This window comes from Pongo abelii, chromosome 17, assembly GCF_028885655.2.
Source record: "Pongo abelii isolate AG06213 chromosome 17, NHGRI_mPonAbe1-v2.0_pri, whole genome shotgun sequence".
NCBI classification, from domain to species: domain Eukaryota; kingdom Metazoa; phylum Chordata; class Mammalia; order Primates; family Hominidae; genus Pongo; species Pongo abelii.
The window spans coordinates 61,704,109-61,728,123 of NC_072002.2; the positions used below are offsets into that span (position 1 = coordinate 61,704,109).

The 24,015-nt window shown below is 57.8% G+C and overlaps 5 protein-coding genes across 9 annotated transcripts in view; 1 reads left to right on the forward strand and 4 right to left on the reverse strand.

Annotated features, from left to right (window-relative positions):
- The window catches only part of KATNAL2 (katanin catalytic subunit A1 like 2), a 495,511-nt gene that overhangs the window by 332,284 nt on the left and 139,212 nt on the right, over positions 1-24,015 (forward strand). The window lies entirely within an intron of this gene.
- Positions 4,122-5,837, reverse strand: LOC134760350 (elongin-A3-like). The gene is made up of 2 exons (XM_063717028.1): positions 4,316-5,837; positions 4,122-4,240 (listed from the first exon to the last, which is right to left on the reverse strand). The coding sequence occupies exons 1-2, from the start codon at positions 5,835-5,837 to the stop codon at positions 4,122-4,124; spliced, it is 1,641 nt and encodes a 546-aa protein (XP_063573098.1).
- On the reverse strand, positions 9,863-11,725 carry LOC129051574 (elongin-A3-like). Its single transcript, XM_063717029.1, has 2 exons — positions 10,204-11,725; positions 9,863-10,128 (listed from the first exon to the last, which is right to left on the reverse strand). Exons 1-2 carry the CDS (start codon positions 11,723-11,725, stop codon positions 10,010-10,012), a joined length of 1,641 nt encoding a protein of 546 aa, XP_063573099.1. The 3' UTR covers positions 9,863-10,009.
- On the reverse strand, positions 15,904-17,622 carry LOC134760351 (elongin-A3-like). Its single transcript, XM_063717030.1, has 2 exons — positions 16,101-17,622; positions 15,904-16,022 (listed from the first exon to the last, which is right to left on the reverse strand). Exons 1-2 carry the CDS (start codon positions 17,620-17,622, stop codon positions 15,904-15,906), a joined length of 1,641 nt encoding a protein of 546 aa, XP_063573100.1.
- On the reverse strand, positions 21,800-23,515 carry LOC134760352 (elongin-A3-like). Its single transcript, XM_063717031.1, has 2 exons — positions 21,994-23,515; positions 21,800-21,918 (listed from the first exon to the last, which is right to left on the reverse strand). The coding sequence occupies exons 1-2, from the start codon at positions 23,513-23,515 to the stop codon at positions 21,800-21,802; spliced, it is 1,641 nt and encodes a 546-aa protein (XP_063573101.1).

Here is a 24,015-nt window from a genome sequence, read left to right on the forward strand (position 1 = left end):
CGGGGCGGCGGGACACGAAGTCTGGGGTGGCCGGTCCTCGCTGCCCGGTCGCCAGGCAGCGACCTCGGGATGTGGAGTCACAGCCTGGCGCGAGCTCGGTCCTCGGAGCAGTGGGCCACTGGTTCCGGGGCGCTGGTCCTCGCGGACCGCAGGCCTCGGGGCGTGGAGTCCCCACAACCTGGAGCGAGCTGGGTCCTCGGAGCAGCGGGCCACTTGGTCTGGAACGCCGGTCCTTGCAGACAGCTGAGCAGGCCCGCTTCTGTCCCTCGGGATGTGGAGCCGCAGCCTGGAGTGACCTCTGCGCTGCGCCGTCCGAGGCGGAATGCAGCTGGGCTGCCAGAGCCCGGCCTTATATAGCCAGCCCCGGGCCCACCCAGGACTCAAGCCCTGACCCCCTTGGGCCTTGGGCAGCCCCGCCCCAATACGAATTCATTCCGTCAGCCCAACGCAGCCAATCGGGACGGTCCACGCCAGGTGGACTGCTGTGCCCGGCAGGTTCATTAGGTTAATTGCAGCCTGGACACACCCCACTGAGTTCTACCGTTGGCCCTCCTTGTTCCCAGCCCCCGCATCTGTGGATTCCCAAGGACACAGACAGAATCCCCTTGGGAGTAAAAGCGAAAATAACAAAACCGCAAGACAAAATCGTAGGAAGGAGAACCAACAGAGGAGGACAACTCTTTACCTGGGATTGCCGTCGTGTGAGGGGACTTGGAAACATTCGTAGAAAAGTGGGATTAAGGGAGAAAAATGAAAAAGGTGTATTTTACTTCTCGACCCCGTCTCCATCAACTTCGAGACCCTTCTGGAAGCAGTGTCTCCTCCCCGCCGTCCAGCCCATCCCTAAAGCCCCCCAGGGTCCTGGGAATGTAACTGTTTCCATGCAATCTTTCTTCCGTTGTTAACTGAAGAAAACTGGGTGCCCTTTACAGGTTTTCTAAGACAAGGAAACGAAAAGAAGTCAGCAGGCGCCAAATCAGGACGGTAAGGTGGACGCCTCGTGATTTCCCATGGCAAGTCTTGCCCAGCTGCCCTCGTTGGAAGAAAGGCATGAGCAGGAACGTTGTCGTGGTGGAGAAGAACTCTCTGGTGGGGACCTTCTCCGCTCCAGCTTTGGCTAACTCTCTGAAAAGGCTCTGCCAGTGAGCAGATGTGATCAGGGTTTGGCCCTCCAGAAAGCCAACGAGGAGAATCCCTCTGGCATCCCCCCCCAAACGGTGGCCATGACCTCCGCTCTTGACTGCTCCTCTGTGGCTTCGGCTGGAGCACTGCCACCTCTTGCTAGCCACGGCTTCGTGCTTGGTCTTCAGGATCCTGCCGGGTAGAGCCAGGTTTCATCTCCTGCTGCCAATCTTGGAAGAAATGCTTCAGGATCTTGCTCCCACCGGTTGTTTAAAATCTCCTCGGAAAGGCTTGCTCTGGCCTGCAGCTGATATCGGCGCCACGGTTTGGGCAGCCGAGTTCCACTCTCACCTTTCAGTCCGAATGGGGAAAACACAACCATTTGAAGTATGAGGATTCGGGTGTTAAGCCTTTTCTGAGAATTACCCTCCGTGTTGTGTAGAGAAATAGGTAAATTTGCTGTGTTTCCAGACTTCCGGCTACCTCACGAAGAGGATCCTAGTGCAATACTGGCCATGCTTCCGGAGCTCCCAGAATGAGGATTGTTTTGTAAATAGGTGGGAAGAGAATTGAGCTGTCCTGGGTCAGTGTAGCAATGTTACAGCAGGATCCTTAGGTTGATGCTGAATTCTATTCTGGGGCAGGTTTATGTGTTGTGTGGGGGTTGTTTCCTTTCTGTCTTTTGGAGCGGGTGTGTCGCAGTGGGAGCAGGGATCTGCTGAGGTCTGTCTCGTTCTCCAGTAATGAATGAGTTTAACGGGTGCAGCCGCTGTTTTCAGTAGCACGCCAGTGGGGGCATCGATGAGCTATGAGGAGCTAGAGCTTGCTCGGATTGCTTCCTTGTGTTTGTGTTTTGAGTTGTGTTTGCTTGTTTCGTGCTTGTTCTCCATTTCGGCAGGGGAAACGATTTTCCAGGAAGGAAGGTTGTTGCCAGTGGAAAACAATTTGGTTCCGAGGGACTGGGGTTTCTGGCTGGGAGTGGGGAGGGGCTGCAGGGTGATCGGTGGCCACTCCACCTCCTCCAGAGAGAGCGTGTGGCTTCTCTGCCTTGGGGAGGATATTCTGCTCTCTTGTGAGTTTTGCAGGCCACCTGAGATTCTCTCTTGAATTGCTGTCAAGAAATAGGGACGGGCGTTGTCTCTGGCCCTTGCTGGGGAAGGTTTTCTGAGGTTTTGTTTTTCAATTTTGAGACGGAGTTTGGCTTCTGTTGTCCAGCCTGGAGCGCAGTGGTGGGATCTGGGCTCACCGCAAACCCCGCCTCCCGGGTTCAAGCGATTCTCCTGTCTCAGCCCCCTGAGTAGCTGGGATTACAGGCGCTCGCCAGCAAGCCCAACCGAGTTTCGTCTTTTTAGAAGAGACGGGATTTCCTCAGGTTGGTCAGGCTGGTCTGCAACTCCTGACCTCAGGTGGTCCGCCGGCCTCGACCTCCCAAAGCCACGGGAATACAGGCGCGAGTCACCGTGCCCGGACATGTCTGAGTTTTACGCGGTCGCTGACTGGATTATGTCCCCTTCCCCGGAACGGATGCTTTTCTGTCTTCCTTAAGGGTGGCATCTCTGTGGCACCCCGTTTCTGGCTCCTTCCGTGTTCTTCAGGCTTGAAGGCCTCCTTTGACGTGCACCGGCATCCACTCAGGTGCCTGCTTCCAGGAGCTTCCCAGCCCCCATGCTGCTGACAGCCCAGGGTACAGGACTTTGATCTCTTCTGCTGCCCTTGCTCGGTTTTGCCTTGCGGCTTATGTCTTTGTATTTCTCTCTCTACCCCTCACTGTCGGTAACGCCTAAGAACGAGGTTTACTTAATGGGGGGGGGGGTGTGTGTGTGCGCGTGCGTGTTTGTGTGTGTGCGCGCGCGTGTGTGTGTGCGTTTGTGTGTGTGTCTTTGTTTGTGTGTATGTGTGTGTGTCGTATCTGGCACACGGACCTGTGACTACCAGCCCGCGTGAAGCCAACAAATGCCCTGAGTTAGAAGGCAAACGTTCACCAAAGCTTGCAGGAGCTGGTAGGAGGTGAAGTCAAGGTAGTTAACCCGGTCATCTCATGGGAATTAGAAACTCTGGTTGGCAGGTTTAGACTTCCTGATCGAGAACCTAAATAAGCTGATTAAGGTGTCGCCATTCTTTCACAGGGGTTCTGGGTGAAAAGATTGGGAATGACTCTAGTAAAAGTGTTTTGACTTAAGGAACGTACCAGTTGTTAGCATTTATGTATGAAAGCCAAGAGTTCCTTTCTTCAAACAAACAGCAGTTTTCTTTGAGGTGTGCTCTGGTTGTGTCATCCAGGCTGGAGTGCAGTGGAATGAGGAAGGGTCACCGCAACCTCCGCTTGCCCAGCTCAGGCGATCCTGCCACCTCAGCCCTTTAAGGAGCTGGGACCACAGGGGCCGTGCCACCACGCCAGGCTAATTTTGGTATCTTTTGTGGAGACGGGGCTTCTCCGTTTGGCCCAGCCTGGTCCCCACCTCCTGGGCTCAAGCGATCTGCTTTCCTCGGCCTCCCGGAGGAGGATGGCTCACGATTAGAGGATCATGCCCGGCCTTTTATCTAAAAGAAAACAACAACAGTAACAAGACATTTTGCGTAGTCGGAGTTATCAGTGTCAACTGATGGATTGAGAGTTTGTGTCTAAGAAGTCCCTGTGTGCTCCATGATTTCAGAAGAGAGAACAAACGGCAAAAGGGACTCTCACATCTCGTACCTGATTTATGATGGCAACTAGGGCGTTGTTTAAAAAACGGTCGGTGAACCACCAAAGCAGAGTTGATCCGAACGCGTTCATAATATCTTCTGAATTCTGAGGTGTCCTCCAAGCAGGGAGGCAGTGGCCGGGTGTGGGAGGCAAAAATCACAGGGCCAGCGCTTGACACCTGCAGAATTCAGAGGCTCAACTTTGCACCCAGCCAAGGGTCCTGGTGTCCATTGGAAGTTTCGTTCCCCAACCCGCGTTGACTTTGCATTGGTCCTCCTCCCCCCAGATTTTATGTGTCAGGCAAGTCCTGAGTTTATCGTCGGGAGAATCTTCTCTTGTAGTCTCGAACTGCCTTGGCCATCAGCGGGGCCACTTTCTTGGCAGCCTGTTTCCGGGTCTTGGCCGCGGGCGCCGCGTGCTCATTGCTGCTGCTCAGGCAGGGGTTGGCCCGCTTCTCAGGGAGCCCGTGAAGGACGTTGCTGCTGCTGCTGCTGCTGCTGCTGCTGCCGCCGCCGCCGCCGCCGCCGCCGCCGCCGTCCCCGAGGCCGGAGGCAGCCTGGCTGCTTCCTGCGGGCTGGGGGGCTGGCTTGATCTCCCCGTTTCCGGGGTCAGCGGCTCCTGCAGACTTCTCTTCCCTCCTGGAAGCATCATAAGGCGTCTTGGCCACAGAGTTGAAACAGATCATCTTTGTCTGTCGGCCGCTGGGTTTGTTTTCAAGTGCAGATCGGATTTTCGTGGTCACTACTCGCAGCCGCTGCTCTCGGGCGTCGCGAAGCCGCAGGTACAGCTCCCGCCAAGACTCGTGCTCCTGCGGCTTTTCTCCCTTGAAGTCCTGGAGACAATGAATCCTCCATAATTCATCTGTCTCTCGAGCGAGTGCGTGGTTGTCTTTCTCTGTGCGATACAGCTGATCAGGCGTCCACCCTTCCGGAACGGGTTCAAGAACCGAGTAGGCGACCCCTCCCACGTCGCCGAGGGCGTCCGGATTGTTTCTAAGCACCGGGAGGCACTGCTGGCGCAGCGTCAGCACCTGGAGCTGGCAGGCAGGCCTGGAGCCCGAGTACACCTGCAGCCTAGCATTCACTCTGCGTCCAGGGAAAGCGGCTTCCTCCTGGAACGTTGGCGCGGAGAGTGCTTCTGGCTCTGCCTGGGAGGTCATGGCCTCAAAAGCGGACAGCAGATCGTAGTTGGCCTGCATCCAGGCCGCTGAGGGGTCCCAGAGCTCTGCGAAGAGAAGGCTGGGCACCGTTTTCGGCCCGGCGGAATCAGCGCCGGCCGCCTGCAGCCTCTCTGACTGGCTTTCCTGGACAGGAGGCGATTTGTGAGCCGAAGCCCAGCGGGACGATTTGCGCCCCTTGCTGTGGCTCGCCACCGCTTCCCCCTGAGGTTGGCCCTGGCAGCCCGGACCCGGCAGAGGCCCGCCCTGAGCGGCGTGAGCGTGGCCTCTTCCGGGTTGCTTCCCGGGCACAGCGGGCTCAGGGCCCTCGGGCGTCGGGAGGGGAGCGGTGCGCGTTGGAGGGTCCCGACGGGGGCCGGAATCAGCTGGGGCCATTCTGGGGCGCTTTCTCTCGGCTCTGGGCTCGCGACTGGGAGACCTCGGGTGAGGTCTCTGTTGTCCCGGAGGTGTTCTGCGTGCTGTCCGTCCGTGCTGAGGGCTGTGAGATGGGCTCCTGGGGGCCGTCGCGTTTTCTGGGAAGCCCCAGGCCTTTTCCTGGTCCTGGAGAGCCTCCCCGAGGCGCTGTCGGGAAGCGCTGTCCTCAGCGTCCTGTGGGTCAGGCCCGGTGTTTCGGTCCACAAGCACCAGCTTCTTCCACCGGGCCGCTAAGTCTCTGGCAAAGTCGCCCACGTGCTGGTGCTTCCGCAGGCGCTTCACCGTCTTTCTGATTCCAGTCTCCGCCAGGATGTCTGCCGTCATGGGCAGGGCGGAGAGTTTCTGCAAATATTTCTCCAGCTTTTTTGGGTTCGTCTTCGTGGCCAGACGCACCTGCAGCTTCTGCACTGCGCGCAGCATAGTGGAGCCTGCCGCCATCTCAGCAGAGCTGTGCAGGCGTCGCTGTCCTCGCGTTCGCGGCTCTGTCCTCGGGGCGGCGGGACACGAAGTCTGGGGTGGCCGGTCCTCGCTGCCCGGTCGCCAGGCAGCGACCTCGGGATGTGGAGTCACAGCCTGGAGCGAGCTCGGTCCTCGGAGCAGTGGGCCACTGGTTCCGGGGCGCTGGTCCTCGCGGACCGCAGGCCTCGGGGCGTGGAGTCCCCACAACCTGGAGCGAGCTGGGTCCTCGGAGCAGCGGGCCACTTGGTCTGGAACGCCGGTCCTTGCAGACAGCTGAGCAGGCCCGCTTCTGTCCCTCGGGATGTGGAGCCGCAGCCTGGAGTGACCTCTGCGCTGCGCCGTCCGAGGCGGAATGCAGCTGGGCTGCCAGAGCCCGGCCTTATATAGCCAGCCCCGGGCCCACCCAGGACTCAAGCCCTGACCCCCTTGGGCCTTGGGCAGCCCCGCCCCAATACGAATTCATTCCGTCAGCCCAACGCAGCCAATCGGGACGGTCCACGCCAGGTGGACTGCTGTGCCCGGCAGGTTCATTAGGTTAATTGCAGCCTGGACACACCCCACTGAGTTCTACCGTTGGCCCTCCTTGTTCCCAGCCCCCGCATCTGTGGATTCCCAAAGACACAGACAGAATCCCCTTGGGAGTAAAAGCGAAAATAACAACACCGCAAGACAAAATCGTAGGAAGGAGAACCAACAGAGGAGGACAACTCTTTACCTGGGATTGCCGTCGTGTGAGGGGACTTGGAAACATTCGTAGAAAAGTGGGATTAAGGGAGAAAAATGAAAAAGGTGTATTTTACTTCTCGACCCCGTCTCCATCAACTTCGAGACCCTTCTGGAAGCAGTGTCTCCTCCCCGCCGTCCAGCCCATCCCTAAAGCCCCCCAGGGTCCTGGGAATGTAACTGTTTCCATGCAATCTTTCTTCCGTTGTTAACTGAAGAAAACTGGGTGCCCTTTACAGGTTTTCTAAGACAAGGAAACGAAAAGAAGTCAGCAGGCGCCAAATCAGGACGGTAAGGTGGACGCCTCGTGATTTCCCATGGCAAGTCTTGCCCAGCTGCCCTCGTTGGAAGAAAGGCATGAGCAGGAACGTTGTCGTGGTGGAGAAGAACTCTCTGGTGGGGACCTTCTCCGCTCCAGCTTTGGCTAACTCTCTGAAAAGGCTCTGCCAGTGAGCAGATGTGATCAGGGTTTGGCCCTCCAGAAAGCCAACGAGGAGAATCCCTCTGGCATCCCCCCCCAAACGGTGGCCATGACCTCCGCTCTTGACTGCTCCTCTGTGGCTTCGGCTGGAGCACTGCCACCTCTTGCTAGCCACGGCTTCGTGCTTGGTCTTCAGGATCCTGCCGGGTAGAGCCAGGTTTCATCTCCTGCTGCCAATCTTGGAAGAAATGCTTCAGGATCTTGCTCCCACCGGTTGTTTAAAATCTCCTCGGAAAGGCTTGCTCTGGCCTGCAGCTGATATCGGCGCCACGGTTTGGGCAGCCGAGTTCCACTCTCACCTTTCAGTCCGAATGGGGAAAACACAACCATTTGAAGTATGAGGATTCGGGTGTTAAGCCTTTTCTGAGAATTACCCTCCGTGTTGTGTAGAGAAATAGGTAAATTTGCTGTGTTTCCAGACTTCCGGCTACCTCACGAAGAGGATCCTAGTGCAATACTGGCCATGCTTCCGGAGCTCCCAGAATGAGGATTGTTTTGTAAATAGGTGGGAAGAGAATTGAGCTGTCCTGGGTCAGTGTAGCAATGTTACAGCAGGATCCTTAGGTTGATGCTGAATTCTATTCTGGGGCAGGTTTATGTGTTGTGTGGGGGTTGTTTCCTTTCTGTCTTTTGGAGCGGGTGTGTCGCAGTGGGAGCAGGGATCTGCGGAGGTCTGTCTCGTTCTCCAGTAATGAATGAGTTTAATGGGTGCAGCCGCTGTTTTCAGTAGCACGCCAGTGGGGGCATCGATGAGCTATGAGGAGCTAGAGCTTGCTCGGATTGCTTCCTTGTGTTTGTGTTTTGAGTTGTGTTTGCTTGTTTCGTGCTTGTTCTCCATTTCGGCAGGGGAAACGATTTTCCAGGAAGGAAGGTTGTTGCCAGTGGAAAACAATTTGGTTCCGAGGGACTGGGGTTTCTGGCTGGGAGTGGGGAGGGGCTGCAGGGTGATCGGTGGCCACTCCACCTCCTCCAGAGAGAGCGTGTGGCTTCTCTGCCTTGGGGAGGATATTCTGCTCTCTTGTGAGTTTTGCAGGCCACCTGAGATTCTCTCTTGAATTGCTGTCAAGAAATAGGGACGGGCGTTGTCTCTGGCCCTTGCTGGGGAAGGTTTTCTGAGGTTTTGTTTTTCAATTTTGAGACGGAGTTTGGCTTCTGTTGTCCAGCCTGGAGCGCAGTGGTGGGATCTGGGCTCACCGCAAACCCCGCCTCCCGGGTTCAAGCGATTCTCCTGTCTCAGCCCCCTGAGTAGCTGGGATTACAGGCGCTCGCCAGCAAGCCCAACCGAGTTTCGTCTTTTTAGAAGAGACGGGATTTCCTCAGGTTGGTCAGGCTGGTCTGCAACTCCTGACCTCAGGTGGTCCGCCGGCCTCGACCTCCCAAAGCCACGGGAATACAGGCGCGAGTCACCGTGCCCGGACATGTCTGAGTTTTACGCGGTCGCTGACTGGATTATGTCCCCTTCCCCGGAACGGATGCTTTTCTGTCTTCCTTAAGGGTGGCATCTCTGTGGCACCCCGTTTCTGGCTCCTTCCGTGTTCTTCAGGCTTGAAGGCCTCCTTTGACGTGCACCGGCATCCACTCAGGTGCCTGCTTCCAGGAGCTTCCCAGCCCCCATGCTGCTGACAGCCCAGGGTACAGGACTTTGATCTCTTCTGCTGCCCTTGCTCGGTTTTGCCTTGCGGCTTATGTCTTTGTATTTCTCTCTCTACCCCTCACTGTCGGTAACGCCTAAGAACGAGGTTTACTTAATGGGGGGGGGGGGGTGTGTGTGCGCGTGCGTGTTTGTGTGTGTGCGCGCGCGTGTGTGTGTGCGTTTGTGTGTGTGTCTTTGTTTGTGTGTATGTGTGTGTGTCGTATCTGGCACACGGACCTGTGACTACCAGCCCGCGTGAAGCCAACAAATGCCCTGAGTTAGAAGGCAAACGTTCACCAAAGCTTGCAGGAGCTGGTAGGAGGTGAAGTCAAGGTAGTTAACCCGGTCATCTCATGGGAATTAGAAACTCTGGTTGGCAGGTTTAGACTTCCTGATCGAGAACCTAAATAAGCTGATTAAGGTGTCGCCATTCTTTCACAGGGGTTCTGGGTGAAAAGACTGGGAATGACTCTAGTAAAAGTGTTTTGACTTAAGGAACGTACCAGTTGTTAGCATTTATGTATGAAAGCCAAGAGTTCCTTTCTTCAAACAAACAGCAGTTTTCTTTGAGGTGTGCTCTGGTTGTGTCATCCAGGCTGGAGTGCAGTGGAATGAGGAAGGGTCACCGCAACCTCCGCTTGCCCAGCTCAGGCGATCCTGCCACCTCAGCCCTTTAAGGAGCTGGGACCACAGGGGCCGTGCCACCACGCCAGGCTAATTTTGGTATCTTTTGTGGAGACGGGGCTTCTCCGTTTGGCCCAGCCTGGTCCCCACCTCCTGGGCTCAAGCGATCTGCTTTCCTCGGCCTCCCGGAGGAGGATGGCTCACGATTAGAGGATCATGCCCGGCCTTTTATCTAAAAGAAAACAACAACAGTAACAAGACATTTTGCGTAGTCGGAGTTATCAGTGTCAACTGATGGATTGAGAGTTTGTGTCTAAGAAGTCCCTGTGTGCTCCATGATTTCAGAAGAGAGAACAAACGGCAAAAGGGACTCTCACATCTCGTACCTGATTTATGATGGCAACTAGGGCGTTGTTTAAAAAACGGTCGGTGAACCACCAAAGCAGAGTTGATCCGAACGCGTTCATAATATCTTCTGAATTCTGAGGTGTCCTCCAAGCAGGGAGGCAGTGGCCGGGTGTGGGAGGCAAAAATCACAGGGCCAGCGCTTGACACCTGCAGAATTCAGAGGCTCAACTTTGCACCCAGCCAAGGGTCCTGGTGTCCATTGGAAGTTTCGTTCCCCAACCCGCGTTGACTTTGCATTGGTCCTCCTCCCCCCAGATTTTATGTGTAAGGCAAGTCCTGAGTTTATCGTCGGGAGAATCTTCTCTTGTAGTCTCGAACTGCCTTGGCCATCAGCGGGGCCACTTTCTTGGCAGCCTGTTTCCGGGTCTTGGCCGCGGGCGCCGCGTGCTCATTGCTGCTGCTCAGGCAGGGGTTGGCCCGCTTCTCAGGGAGCCCGTGAAGGACGTTGCTGCTGCTGCTGCTGCTGCTGCTGCTGCCGCCGCCGCCGCCGCCGCCGCCGCCGCCGTCCCCGAGGCCGGAGGCAGGCTGGCTGCTTCCTGCGGGCTGGGGGGCTGGCTTGATCTCCCCGTTTCCGGGGTCAGCGGCTCCTGCAGACTTCTCTTCCCTCCTGGAAGCATCATAAGGCGTCTTGGCCACAGAGTTGAAACAGATCATCTTTGTCTGTCGGCCGCTGGGTTTGTTTTCAAGTGCAGATCGGATTTTCGTGGTCACTACTCGCAGCCGCTGCTCTCGGGCGTCGCGAAGCCGCAGGTACAGCTCCCGCCAAGACTCGTGCTCCTGCGGCTTTTCTCCCTTGAAGTCCTGGAGACAATGAATCCTCCATAATTCATCTGTCTCTCGAGCGAGTGCGTGGTTGTCTTTCTCTGTGCGATACAGCTGATCAGGCGTCCACCCTTCCGGAACGGGTTCAAGAACCGAGTAGGCGACCCCTCCCACGTCGCCGAGGGCGTCCGGATTGTTTCTAAGCACCGGGAGGCACTGCTGGCGCAGCGTCAGCACCTGGAGCTGGCAGGCAGGCCTGGAGCCCGAGTACACCTGCAGCCTAGCATTCACTCTGCGTCCAGGGAAAGCGGCTTCCTCCTGGAACGTTGGCGCGGAGAGTGCTTCTGGCTCTGCCTGGGAGGTCATGGCCTCAAAAGCGGACAGCAGATCGTAGTTGGCCTGCATCCAGGCCGCTGAGGGGTCCCAGAGCTCTGCGAAGAGAAGGCTGGGCACCGTTTTCGGCCCGGCGGAATCAGCGCCGGCCGCCTGCAGCCTCTCTGACTGGCTTTCCTGGACAGGAGGCGATTTGTGAGCCGAAGCCCAGCGGGACGATTTGCGCCCCTTGCTGTGGCTCGCCACCGCTTCCCCCTGAGGTTGGCCCTGGCAGCCCGGACCCGGCAGAGGCCCGCCCTGAGCGGCGTGAGCGTGGCCTCTTCCGGGTTGCTTCCCGGGCACAGCGGGCTCAGGGCCCTCGGGCGTCGGGAGGGGAGCGGTGCGCGTTGGAGGGTCCCGACGGGGGCCGGAATCAGCTGGGGCCATTCTGGGGCGCTGTCTCTCGGCTCTGGGCTCGCGACTGGGAGACCTCGGGTGAGGTCTCTGTTGTCCCGGAGGTGTTCTGCGTGCTGTCCGTCCGTGCTGAGGGCTGTGAGATGGGCTCCTGGGGGCCGTCGCGTTTTCTGGGAAGCCCCAGGCCTTTTCCTGGTCCTGGAGAGCCTCCCCGAGGCGCTGTCGGGAAGCGCTGTCCTCAGCGTCCTGTGGGTCAGGCCCGGTGTTTCGGTCCACAAGCACCAGCTTCTTCCACCGGGCCGCTAAGTCTCTGGCAAAGTCGCCCACGTGCTGGTGCTTCCGCAGGCGCTTCACCGTCTTTCTGATTCCAGTCTCCGCCAGGATGTCTGCCGTCATGGGCAGGGCGGAGAGTTTCTGCAAATATTTCTCCAGCTTTTTGGGGTTCGTCTTCGTGGCCAGACGCACCTGCAGCTTCTGCACTGCGCGCAGCGTAGTGGAGCCTGCCGCCATCTCAGCAGAGCTGTGCAGGCGTCGCTGTCCTCGCGTTCGCGGCTCTGTCCTCGGGGCGGCGGGACACGAAGTCTGGGGTGGCCGGTCCTCGCTGCCCGGTCGCCAGGCAGCGACCTCGGGATGTGGAGTCACAGCCTGGCGCGAGCTCGGTCCTCGGAGCAGTGGGCCACTGGTTCCGGGGCGCTGGTCCTCGCGGACCGCAGGCCTCGGGGCGTGGAGTCCCCACAACCTGGAGCGAGCTGGGTCCTCGGAGCAGCGGGCCACTTGGTCTGGAACGCCGGTCCTTGCAGACAGCTGAGCAGGCCCGCTTCTGTCCCTCGGGATGTGGAGCCGCAGCCTGGAGTGACCTCTGCGCTGCGCCGTCCGAGGCGGAATGCAGCTGGGCTGCCAGAGCCCGGCCTTATATAGCCAGCCCCGGGCCCACCCAGGACTCAAGCCCTGACCCCCTTGGGCCTTGGGCAGCCCCGCCCCAATACGAATTCATTCCGTCAGCCCAACGCAGCCAATCGGGACGGTCCACGCCAGGTGGACTGCTGTGCCCGGCAGGTTCATTAGGTTAATTGCAGCCTGGACACACCCCACTGAGTTCTACCGTTGGCCCTCCTTGTTCCCAGCCCCCGCATCTGTGGATTCCCAAAGACACAGACAGAATCCCCTTGGGAGTAAAAGCGAAAATAACAACACCGCAAGACAAAATCGTAGGAAGGAGAACCAACAGAGGAGGACAACTCTTTACCTGGGATTGCCGTCGTGTGAGGGGACTTGGAAACATTCGTAGAAAAGTGGGATTAAGGGAGAAAAATGAAAAAGGTGTATTTTACTTCTCGACCCCGTCTCCATCAACTTCGAGACCCTTCTGGAAGCAGTGTCTCCTCCCCGCCGTCCAGCCCATCCCTAAAGCCCCCCAGGGTCCTGGGAATGTAACTGTTTCCATGCAATCTTTCTTCCGTTGTTAACTGAAGAAAACTGGGTGCCCTTTACAGGTTTTCTAAGACAAGGAAACGAAAAGAAGTCAGCAGGCGCCAAATCAGGACGGTAAGGTGGACGCCTCGTGATTTCCCATGGCAAGTCTTGCCCAGCTGCCCTCGTTGGAAGAAAGGCATGAGCAGGAACGTTGTCGTGGTGGAGAAGAACTCTCTGGTGGGGACCTTCTCCGCTCCAGCTTTGGCTAACTCTCTGAAAAGGCTCTGCCAGTGAGCAGATGTGATCAGGGTTTGGCCCTCCAGAAAGCCAACGAGGAGAATCCCTCTGGCATCCCCCCCCAAACGGTGGCCATGACCTCCGCTCTTGACTGCTCCTCTGTGGCTTCGGCTGGAGCACTGCCACCTCTTGCTAGCCACGGCTTCGTGCTTGGTCTTCAGGATCCTGCCGGGTAGAGCCAGGTTTCATCTCCTGCTGCCAATCTTGGAAGAAATGCTTCAGGATCTTGCTCCCACCGGTTGTTTAAAATCTCCTCGGAAAGGCTTGCTCTGGCCTGCAGCTGATATCGGCGCCACGGTTTGGGCAGCCGAGTTCCACTCTCACCTTTCAGTCCGAATGGGGAAAACACAACCATTTGAAGTATGAGGATTCGGGTGTTAAGCCTTTTCTGAGAATTACCCTCCGTGTTGTGTAGAGAAATAGGTAAATTTGCTGTGTTTCCAGACTTCCGGCTACCTCACGAAGAGGATCCTAGTGCAATACTGGCCATGCTTCCGGAGCTCCCAGAATGAGGATTGTTTTGTAAATAGGTGGGAAGAGAATTGAGCTGTCCTGGGTCAGTGTAGCAATGTTACAGCAGGATCCTTAGGTTGATGCTGAATTCTATTCTGGGGCAGGTTTATGTGTTGTGTGGGGGTTGTTTCCTTTCTGTCTTTTGGAGCGGGTGTGTCGCAGTGGGAGCAGGGATCTGCTGAGGTCTGTCTCGTTCTCCAGTAATGAATGAGTTTAATGGGTGCAGCCGCTGTTTTCAGTAGCACGCCAGTGGGGGCATCGATGAGCTATGAGGAGCTAGAGCTTGCTCGGATTGCTTCCTTGTGTTTGTGTTTTGAGTTGTGTTTGCTTGTTTCGTGCTTGTTCTCCATTTCGGCAGGGGAAACGATTTTCCAGGAAGGAAGGTTGTTGCCAGTGGAAAACAATTTGGTTCCGAGGGACTGGGGTTTCTGGCTGGGAGTGGGGAGGGGCTGCAGGGTGATCGGTGGCCACTCCACCTCCTCCAGAGAGAGCGTGTGGCTTCTCTGCCTTGGGGAGGATATTCTGCTCTCTTGTGAGTTTTGCAGGCCACCTGAGATTCTCTCTTGAATTGCTGTCAAGAAATAGGGACGGGCGTTGTCTCTGGCCCTTGCTGGGGAAGGTTTTCTGAGGTTTTGTTTTTCAATTTTGAGACGGAGTTTGGCTTCTGTTGTCCAGCCTGGAGCGCAGTGGTGGGATCTGGGCTCACCGCAAACCCCGCCTCCCGGGTTCAAGCGATTCTCCTGTCTCAGCCCCCTGAGTAGCTGGGATTACAGGCGCTCGCCAGCAAGCCCAACCGAGTTTCGTCTTTTTAGAAGAGACGGGATTTCCTCAGGTTGGTCAGGCTGGTCTGCAACTCCTGACCTCAGGTGGTCCGCCGGCCTCGACCTCCCAAAGCCACGGGAATACAGGCGCGAGTCACCGTGCCCGGACATGTCTGAGTTTTACGCGGTCGCTGACTGGATTATGTCCCCTTCCCCGGAACGGATGCTTTTCTGTCTTCCTTAAGGGTAGCATCTCTGTGGCACCCCGTTTCTGGCTCCTTCCGTGTTCTTCAGGCTTGAAGGCCTCCTTTGACGTGCACCGGCATCCACTCAGGTGCCTGCTTCCAGGAGCTTCCCAGCCCCCATGCTGCTGACAGCCCAGGGTACAGGACTTTGATCTCTTCTGCTGCCCTTGCTCGGTTTTGCCTTGCGGCTTATGTCTTTGTATTTCTCTCTCTACCCCTCACTGTCGGTAACGCCTAAGAACGAGGTTTACTTAATGGGGGGGGGGGGGGGGTGGTGTGTGTGCGCGTGCGTGTTTGTGTGTGTGCGCGCGCGTGTGTGTGTGCGTTTGTGTGTGTGTCTTTGTTTGTGTGTATGTGTGTGTGTCGTATCTGGCACACGGACCTGTGACTACCAGCCCGCGTGAAGCCAACAAATGCCCTGAGTTAGAAGGCAAACGTTCACCAAAGCTTGCAGGAGCTGGTAGGAGGTGAAGTCAAGGTAGTTAACCCGGTCATCTCATGGGAATTAGAAACTCTGGTTGGCAGGTTTAGACTTCCTGATCGAGAACCTAAATAAGCTGATTAAGGTGTCGCCATTCTTTCACAGGGGTTCTGGGTGAAAAGATTGGGAATGACTCTAGTAAAAGTGTTTTGACTTAAGGAACGTACCAGTTGTTAGCATTTATGTATGAAAGCCAAGAGTTCCTTTCTTCAAACAAACAGCAGTTTTCTTTGAGGTGTGCTCTGGTTGTGTCATCCAGGCTGGAGTGCAGTGGAATGAGGAAGGGTCACCGCAACCTCCGCTTGCCCAGCTCAGGCGATCCTGCCACCTCAGCCCTTTAAGGAGCTGGGACCACAGGGGCCGTGCCACCACGCCGGGCTAATTTTGGTATCTTTTGTGGAGACGGGGCTTCTCCGTTTGGCCCAGCCTGGTCCCCACCTCCTGGGCTCAAGCGATCTGCTTTCCTCGGCCTCCCGGAGGAGGATGGCTCACGATTAGAGGATCATGCCCGGCCTTTTATCTAAAAGAAAACAACAACAGTAACAAGACATTTTGCGTAGTCGGAGTTATCAGTGTCAACTGATGGATTGAGAGTTTGTGTCTAAGAAGTCCCTGTGTGCTCCATGATTTCAGAAGAGAGAACAAACGGCAAAAGGGACTCTCACATCTCGTACCTGATTTATGATGGCAACTAGGGCGTTGTTTAAAAAACGGTCGGTGAACCACCAAAGCAGAGTTGATCCGAACGCGTTCATAATATCTTCTGAATTCTGAGGTGTCCTCCAAGCAGGGAGGCAGTGGCCGGGTGTGGGAGGCAAAAATCACAGGGCCAGCGCTTGACACCTGCAGAATTCAGAGGCTCAACTTTGCACCCAGCCAAGGGTCCTGGTGTCCATTGGAAGTTTCGTTCCCCAACCCGCGTTGACTTTGCATTGGTCCTCCTCCCCCCAGATTTTATGTGTCAGGCAAGTCCTGAGTTTATCGTCGGGAGAATCTTCTCTTGTAGTCTCGAACTGCCTTGGCCATCAGCGGGGCCACTTTCTTGGCAGCCTGTTTCCGGGTCTTGGCCGCGGGCGCCGCGTGCTCATTGCTGCTGCTCAGGCAGGGGTTGGCCCGCTTCTCAGGGAGCCCGTGAAGGACGTTGCTGCTGCTGCTGCTGCTGCTGCTGCTGCCGCCGCCGCCGCCGCCGCCGCCGCCGCCGCCGTCCCCGAGGCCGGAGGCAGGCTGGCTGCTTCCTGCGGGCTGGGGGGCTGGCTTGATCTCCCCGTTTCCGGGGTCAGCGGCTCCTGCAGACTTCTCTTCCCTCCTGGAAGCATCATAAGGCGTCTTGGCCACAGAGTTGAAACAGATCATCTTTGTCTGTCGGCCGCTGGGTTTGTTTTCAAGTGCAGATCGGATTTTCGTGGTCACTACTCGCAGCCGCTGCTCTCGGGCGTCGCGAAGCCGCAGGTACAGCTCCCGCCAAGACTCGTGCTCCTGCGGCTTTTCTCCCTTGAAGTCCTGGAGACAATGAATCCTCCATAATTCATCTGTCTCTCGAGCGAGTGCGTGGTTGTCTTTCTCTGTGCGATACAGCTGATCAGGCGTCCACCCTTCCGGAACGGGTTCAAGAACCGAGTAGGCGACCCCTCCCACGTCGCCGAGGGCGTCCGGATTGTTTCTAAGCACCGGGAGGCACTGCTGGCGCAGCGTCAGCACCTGGAGCTGGCAGGCAGGCCTGGAGCCCGAGTACACCTGCAGCCTAGCATTCACTCTGCGTCCAGGGAAAGCGGCTTCCTCCTGGAACGTTGGCGCGGAGAGTGCTTCTGGCTCTGCCTGGGAGGTCATGGCCTCAAAAGCGGACAGCAGATCGTAGTTGGCCTGCATCCAGGCCGCTGAGGGGTCCCAGAGCTCTGCGAAGAGAAGGCTGGGCACCGTTTTCGGCCCGGCGGAATCAGCGCCGGCCGCCTGCAGCCTCTCTGACTGGCTTTCCTGGACAGGAGGCGATTTGTGAGCCGAAGCCCAGCGGGACGATTTGCGCCCCTTGCTGTGGCTCGCCACCGCTTCCCCCTGAGGTTGGCCCTGGCAGCCCGGACCCGGCAGAGGCCCGCCCTGAGCGGCGTGAGCGTGGCCTCTTCCGGGTTGCTTCCCGGGCACAGCGGGCTCAGGGCCCTCGGGCGTCGGGAGGGGAGCGGTGCGCGTTGGAGGGTCCCGACGGGGGCCGGAATCAGCTGGGGCCATTCTGGGGCGCTGTCTCTCGGCTCTGGGCTCGCGACTGGGAGACCTCGGGTGAGGTCTCTGTTGTCCCGGAGGTGTTCTGCGTGCTGTCCGTCCGTGCTGAGGGCTGTGAGATGGGCTCCTGGGGGCCGTCGCGTTTTCTGGGAAGCCCCAGGCCTTTTCCTGGTCCTGGAGAGCCTCCCCGAGGCGCTGTCGGGAAGCGCTGTCCTCAGCGTCCTGTGGGTCAGGCCCGGTGTTTCGGTCCACAAGCACCAGCTTCTTCCACCGGGCCGCTAAGTCTCTGGCAAAGTCGCCCACGTGCTGGTGCTTCCGCAGGCGCTTCACCGTCTTTCTGATTCCAGTCTCCGCCAGGATGTCTGCCGTCATGGGCAGGGCGGAGAGTTTCTGCAAATATTTCTCCAGCTTTTTGGGGTTCGTCTTCGTGGCCAGACGCACCTGCAGCTTCTGCACTGCGCGCAGCGTAGTGGAGCCTGCCGCCATCTCAGCAGAGCTGTGCAGGCGTCGCTGTCCTCGCGTTCGCGGCTCTGTCCTCGGGGCGGCGGGACACGAAGTCTGGGGTGGCCGGTCCTCGCTGCCCGGTCGCCAGGCAGCGACCTCGGGATGTGGAGTCACAGCCTGGCGCGAGCTCGGTCCTCGGAGCAGTGGGCCACTGGTTCCGGGGCGCTGGTCCTCGCGGACCGCAGGCCTCGGGGCGTGGAGTCCCCACAACCTGGAGCGAGCTGGGTCCTCGGAGCAGCGGGCCACTTGGTCTGGAACGCCGGTCCTTGCAGACAGCTGAGCAGGCCCGCTTCTGTCCCTCGGGATGTGGAGCCGCAGCCTGGAGTGACCTCTGCGCTGCGCCGTCCGAGGCGGAATGCAGCTGGGCTGCCAGAGCCCGGCCTTATATAGCCAGCCCCGGGCCCACCCAGGACTCAAGCCCTGACCCCCTTGGGCCTTGGGCAGCCCCGCCCCAATACGAATTCATTCCGTCAGCCCAACGCAGCCAATCGGGACGGTCCACGCCAGGTGGACTGCTGTGCCCGGCAGGTTCATTAGGTTAATTGCAGCCTGGACACACCCCACTGAGTTCTACCGTTGGCCCTCCTTGTTCCCAGCCCCCGCATCTGTGGATTCCCAAAGACACAGACAGAATCCCCTTGGGAGTAAAAGCGAAAATAACAACACCGCAAGACAAAATCGTAGGAAGGAGAACCAACAGAGGAGGACAACTCTTTACCTGGGATTGCCGTCGTGTGAGGGGACTTGGAAACATTCGTAGAAAAGTGGGATTAAGGGAGAAAAATGAAAAAGGTGTATTTTACTTCTCGACCCCGTCTCCATCAACTTCGAGACCCTTCTGGAAGCAGTGTCTCCTCCCCGCCGTCCAGCCCATCCCTAAAGCCCCCCAGGGTCCTGGGAATGTAACTGTTTCCATGCAATCTTTCTTCCGTTGTTAACTGAAGAAAACTGGGTGCCCTTTACAGGTTTTCTAAGACAAGGAAACGAAAAGAAGTCAGCAGGCGCCAAATCAGGACGGTAAGGTGGACGCCTCGTGATTTCCCATGGCAAGTCTTGCCCAGCTGCCCTCGTTGGAAGAAAGGCATGAGCAGGAACGTTGTCGTGGTGGAGAAGAACTCTCTGGTGGGGACCTTCTCCGCTCCAGCTTTGGCTAACTCTCTGAAAAGGCTCTGCCAGTGAGCAGATGTGATCAGGGTTTGGCCCTCCAGAAAGCCAACGAGGAGAATCCCTCTGGCATCCCCCCCCAAACGGTGGCCATGACCTCCGCTCTTGACTGCTCCTCTGTGGCTTCGGCTGGAGCACTGCCACCTCTTGCTAGCCACGGCTTCGTGCTTGGTCTTCAGGATCCTGCCGGGTAGAGCCAGGTTTCATCTCCTGCTGCCAATCTTGGAAGAAATGCTTCAGGATCTTGCTCCCACCGGTTGTTTAAAATCTCCTCGGAAAGGCTTGCTCTGGCCTGCAGCTGATATCGGCGCCACGGTTTGGGCAGCCGAGTTCCACTCTCACCTTTCAGTCCGAATGGGGAAAACACAACCATTTGAAGTATGAGGATTCGGGTGTTAAGCCTTTTCTGAGAATTACCCTCCGTGTTGTGTAGAGAAATAGGTAAATTTGCTGTGTTTCCAGACTTCCGGCTACCTCACGAAGAGGATCCTAGTGCAATACTGGCCATGCTTCCGGAGCTCCCAGAATGAGGATTGTTTTGTAAATAGGTGGGAAGAGAATTGAGCTGTCCTGGGTCAGTGTAGCAATGTTACAGCAGGATCCTTAGGTTGATGCTGAATTCTATTCTGGGGCAGGTTTATGTGTTGTGTGGGGGTTGTTTCCTTTCTGTCTTTTGGAGCGGGTGTGTCGCAGTGGGAGCAGGGATCTGCTGAGGTCTGTCTCGTTCTCCAGTAATGAATGAGTTTAATGGGTGCAGCCGCTGTTTTCAGTAGCACGCCAGTGGGGGCATCGATGAGCTATGAGGAGCTAGAGCTTGCTCGGATTGCTTCCTTGTGTTTGTGTTTTGAGTTGTGTTTGCTTGTTTCGTGCTTGTTCTCCATTTCGGCAGGGGAAACGATTTTCCAGGAAGGAAGGTTGTTGCCAGTGGAAAACAATTTGGTTCCGAGGGACTGGGGTTTCTGGCTGGGAGTGGGGAGGGGCTGCAGGGTGATCGGTGGCCACTCCACCTCCTCCAGAGAGAGCGTGTGGCTTCTCTGCCTTGGGGAGGATATTCTGCTCTCTTGTGAGTTTTGCAGGCCACCTGAGATTCTCTCTTGAATTGCTGTCAAGAAATAGGGACGGGCGTTGTCTCTGGCCCTTGCTGGGGAAGGTTTTCTGAGGTTTTGTTTTTCAATTTTGAGACGGAGTTTGGCTTCTGTTGTCCAGCCTGGAGCGCAGTGGTGGGATCTGGGCTCACCGCAAACCCCGCCTCCCGGGTTCAAGCGATTCTCCTGTCTCAGCCCCCTGAGTAGCTGGGATTACAGGCGCTCGCCAGCAAGCCCAACCGAGTTTCGTCTTTTTAGAAGAGACGGGATTTCCTCAGGTTGGTCAGGCTGGTCTGCAACTCCTGACCTCAGGTGGTCCGCCGGCCTCGACCTCCCAAAGCCACGGGAATACAGGCGCGAGTCACCGTGCCCGGACATGTCTGAGTTTTACGCGGTCGCTGACTGGATTATGTCCCCTTCCCCGGAACGGATGCTTTTCTGTCTTCCTTAAGGGTAGCATCTCTGTGGCACCCCGTTTCTGGCTCCTTCCGTGTTCTTCAGGCTTGAAGGCCTCCTTTGACGTGCACCGGCATCCACTCAGGTGCCTGCTTCCAGGAGCTTCCCAGCCCCCATGCTGCTGACAGCCCAGGGTACAGGACTTTGATCTCTTCTGCTGCCCTTGCTCGGTTTTGCCTTGCGGCTTATGTCTTTGTATTTCTCTCTCTACCCCTCACTGTCGGTAACGCCTAAGAACGAGGTTTACTTAATGGGGGGGGGGGGGGGTGGTGTGTGTGCGCGTGCGTGTTTGTGTGTGTGCGCGCGCGTGTGTGTGTGCGTTTGTGTGTGTGTCTTTGTTTGTGTGTATGTGTGTGTGTCGTATCTGGCACACGGACCTGTGACTACCAGCCCGCGTGAAGCCAACAAATGCCCTGAGTTAGAAGGCAAACGTTCACCAAAGCTTGCAGGAGCTGGTAGGAGGTGAAGTCAAGGTAGTTAACCCGGTCATCTCATGGGAATTAGAAACTCTGGTTGGCAGGTTTAGACTTCCTGATCGAGAACCTAAATAAGCTGATTAAGGTGTCGCCATTCTTTCACAGGGGTTCTGGGTGAAAAGATTGGGAATGACTCTAGTAAAAGTGTTTTGACTTAAGGAACGTACCAGTTGTTAGCATTTATGTATGAAAGCCAAGAGTTCCTTTCTTCAAACAAACAGCAGTTTTCTTTGAGGTGTGCTCTGGTTGTGTCATCCAGGCTGGAGTGCAGTGGAATGAGGAAGGGTCACCGCAACCTCCGCTTGCCCAGCTCAGGCGATCCTGCCACCTCAGCCCTTTAAGGAGCTGGGACCACAGGGGCCGTGCCACCACGCCGGGCTAATTTTGGTATCTTTTGTGGAGACGGGGCTTCTCCGTTTGGCCCAGCCTGGTCCCCACCTCCTGGGCTCAAGCGATCTGCTTTCCTCGGCCTCCCGGAGGAGGATGGCTCACGATTAGAGGATCATGCCCGGCCTTTTATCTAAAAGAAAACAACAACAGTAACAAGACATTTTGCGTAGTCGGAGTTATCAGTGTCAACTGATGGATTGAGAGTTTGTGTCTAAGAAGTCCCTGTGTGCTCCATGATTTCAGAAGAGAGAACAAACGGCAAAAGGGACTCTCACATCTCGTACCTGATTTATGATGGCAACTAGGGCGTTGTTTAAAAAACGGTCGGTGAACCACCAAAGCAGAGTTGATCCGAACGCGTTCATAATATCTTCTGAATTCTGAGGTGTCCTCCAAGCAGGGAGGCAGTGGCCGGGTGTGGGAGGCAAAAATCACAGGGCCAGCGCTTGACACCTGCAGAATTCAGAGGCTCAACTTTGCACCCAGCCAAGGGTCCTGGTGTCCATTGGAAGTTTCGTTCCCCAACCCGCGTTGACTTTGCATTGGTCCTCCTCCCCCCAGATTTTATGTGTCAGGCAAGTCCTGAGTTTATCGTCGGGAGAATCTTCTCTTGTAGTCTCGAACTGCCTTGGCCATCAGCGGGGCCACTTTCTTGGCAGCCTGTTTCCGGGTCTTGGCCGCGGGCGCCGCGTGCTCATTGCTGCTGCTCAGGCAGGGGTTGGCCCGCTTCTCAGGGAGCCCGTGAAGGACGTTGCTGCTGCTGCTGCTGCTGCTGCTGCTGCCGCCGCCGCCGCCGCCGCCGCCGCCGCCGTCCCCGAGGCCGGAGGCAGGCTGGCTGCTTCCTGCGGGCTGGGGGGCTGGCTTGATCTCCCCGTTTCCGGGGTCAGCGGCTCCTGCAGACTTCTCTTCCCTCCTGGAAGCATCATAAGGCGTCTTGGCCACAGAGTTGAAACAGATCATCTTTGTCTGTCGGCCGCTGGGTTTGTTTTCAAGTGCAGATCGGATTTTCGTGGTCACTACTCGCAGCCGCTGCTCTCGGGCGTCGCGAAGCCGCAGGTACAGCTCCCGCCAAGACTCGTGCTCCTGCGGCTTTTCTCCCTTGAAGTCCTGGAGACAATGAATCCTCCATAATTCATCTGTCTCTCGAGCGAGTGCGTGGTTGTCTTTCTCTGTGCGATACAGCTGATCAGGCGTCCACCCTTCCGGAACGGGTTCAAGAACCGAGTAGGCGACCCCTCCCACGTCGCCGAGGGCGTCCGGATTGTTTCTAAGCACCGGGAGGCACTGCTGGCGCAGCGTCAGCACCTGGAGCTGGCAGGCAGGCCTGGAGCCCGAGTACACCTGCAGCCTAGCATTCACTCTGCGTCCAGGGAAAGCGGCTTCCTCCTGGAACGTTGGCGCGGAGAGTGCTTCTGGCTCTGCCTGGGAGGTCATGGCCTCAAAAGCGGACAGCAGATCGTAGTTGGCCTGCATCCAGGCCGCTGAGGGGTCCCAGAGCTCTGCGAAGAGAAGGCTGGGCACCGTTTTCGGCCCGGCGGAATCAGCGCCGGCCGCCTGCAGCCTCTCTGACTGGCTTTCCTGGACAGGAGGCGATTTGTGAGCCGAAGCCCAGCGGGACGATTTGCGCCCCTTGCTGTGGCTCGCCACCGCTTCCCCCTGAGGTTGGCCCTGGCAGCCCGGACCCGGCAGAGGCCCGCCCTGAGCGGCGTGAGCGTGGCCTCTTCCGGGTTGCTTCCCGGGCACAGCGGGCTCAGGGCCCTCGGGCGTCGGGAGGGGAGCGGTGCGCGTTGGAGGGTCCCGACGGGGGCCGGAATCAGCTGGGGCCATTCTGGGGCGCTGTCTCTCGGCTCTGGGCTCGCGACTGGGAGACCTCGGGTGAGGTCTCTGTTGTCCCGGAGGTGTTCTGCGTGCTGTCCGTCCGTGCTGAGGGCTGTGAGATGGGCTCCTGGGGGCCGTCGCGTTTTCTGGGAAGCCCCAGGCCTTTTCCTGGTCCTGGAGAGCCTCCCCGAGGCGCTGTCGGGAAGCGCTGTCCTCAGCGTCCTGTGGGTCAGGCCCGGTGTTTCGGTCCACAAGCACCAGCTTCTTCCACCGGGCCGCTAAGTCTCTGGCAAAGTCGCCCACGTGCTGGTGCTTCCGCAGGCGCTTCACCGTCTTTCTGATTCCAGTCTCCGCCAGGATGTCTGCCGTCATGGGCAGGGCGGAGAGTTTCTGCAAATATTTCTCCAGCTTTTTGGGGTTCGTCTTCGTGGCCAGACGCACCTGCAGCTTCTGCACTGCGCGCAGCGTAGTGGAGCCTGCCGCCATCTCAGCAGAGCTGTGCAGGCGTCGCTGTCCTCGCGTTCGCGGCTCTGTCCTCGGGGCGGCGGGACACGAAGTCTGGGGTGGCCGGTCCTCGCTGCCCGGTCGCCAGGCAGCGACCTCGGGATGTGGAGTCACAGCCTGGCGCGAGCTCGGTCCTCGGAGCAGTGGGCCACTGGTTCCGGGGCGCTGGTCCTCGCGGACCGCAGGCCTCGGGGCGTGGAGTCCCCACAACCTGGAGCGAGCTGGGTCCTCGGAGCAGCGGGCCACTTGGTCTGGAACGCCGGTCCTTGCAGACAGCTGAGCAGGCCCGCTTCTGTCCCTCGGGATGTGGAGCCGCAGCCTGGAGTGACCTCTGCGCTGCGCCGTCCGAGGCGGAATGCAGCTGGGCTGCCAGAGCCCGGCCTTATATAGCCAGCCCCGGGCCCACCCAGGACTCAAGCCCTGACCCCCTTGGGCCTTGGGCAGCCCCGCCCCAATACGAATTCATTCCGTCAGCCCAACGC

Bases quoted from the DNA above. Each gene is read 5' to 3' on its own strand.
- LOC134760352 (XM_063717031.1), bottom strand. From the start codon at position 23,515: ATGGCGGCAGGCTCCACTACGCTGCGCGCAGTGCAGAAGCTGCAGGTG. The intron at 21,919-21,993 runs GCAGCAGCAGCA...ACCCCTGCCTGA, and splicing joins CGGCGGCGGCGGCGGCGGCG to GCAGCAGCAATGAGCACGCG.
- LOC129051574 (XM_063717029.1), bottom strand. From the start codon at position 11,725: ATGGCGGCAGGCTCCACTACGCTGCGCGCAGTGCAGAAGCTGCAGGTG. The intron at 10,129-10,203 runs GCAGCAGCAGCA...ACCCCTGCCTGA, and splicing joins CGGCGGCGGCGGCGGCGGCG to GCAGCAGCAATGAGCACGCG.
- LOC134760351 (XM_063717030.1), bottom strand. From the start codon at position 17,622: ATGGCGGCAGGCTCCACTACGCTGCGCGCAGTGCAGAAGCTGCAGGTG. The intron at 16,023-16,100 runs GCGGCAGCAGCA...ACCCCTGCCTGA, and splicing joins CGGCGGCGGCGGCGGCGGCG to GCAGCAGCAATGAGCACGCG.
- LOC134760350 (XM_063717028.1), bottom strand. From the start codon at position 5,837: ATGGCGGCAGGCTCCACTATGCTGCGCGCAGTGCAGAAGCTGCAGGTG. The intron at 4,241-4,315 runs GCAGCAGCAGCA...ACCCCTGCCTGA, and splicing joins CGGCGGCGGCGGCGGCGGCG to GCAGCAGCAATGAGCACGCG.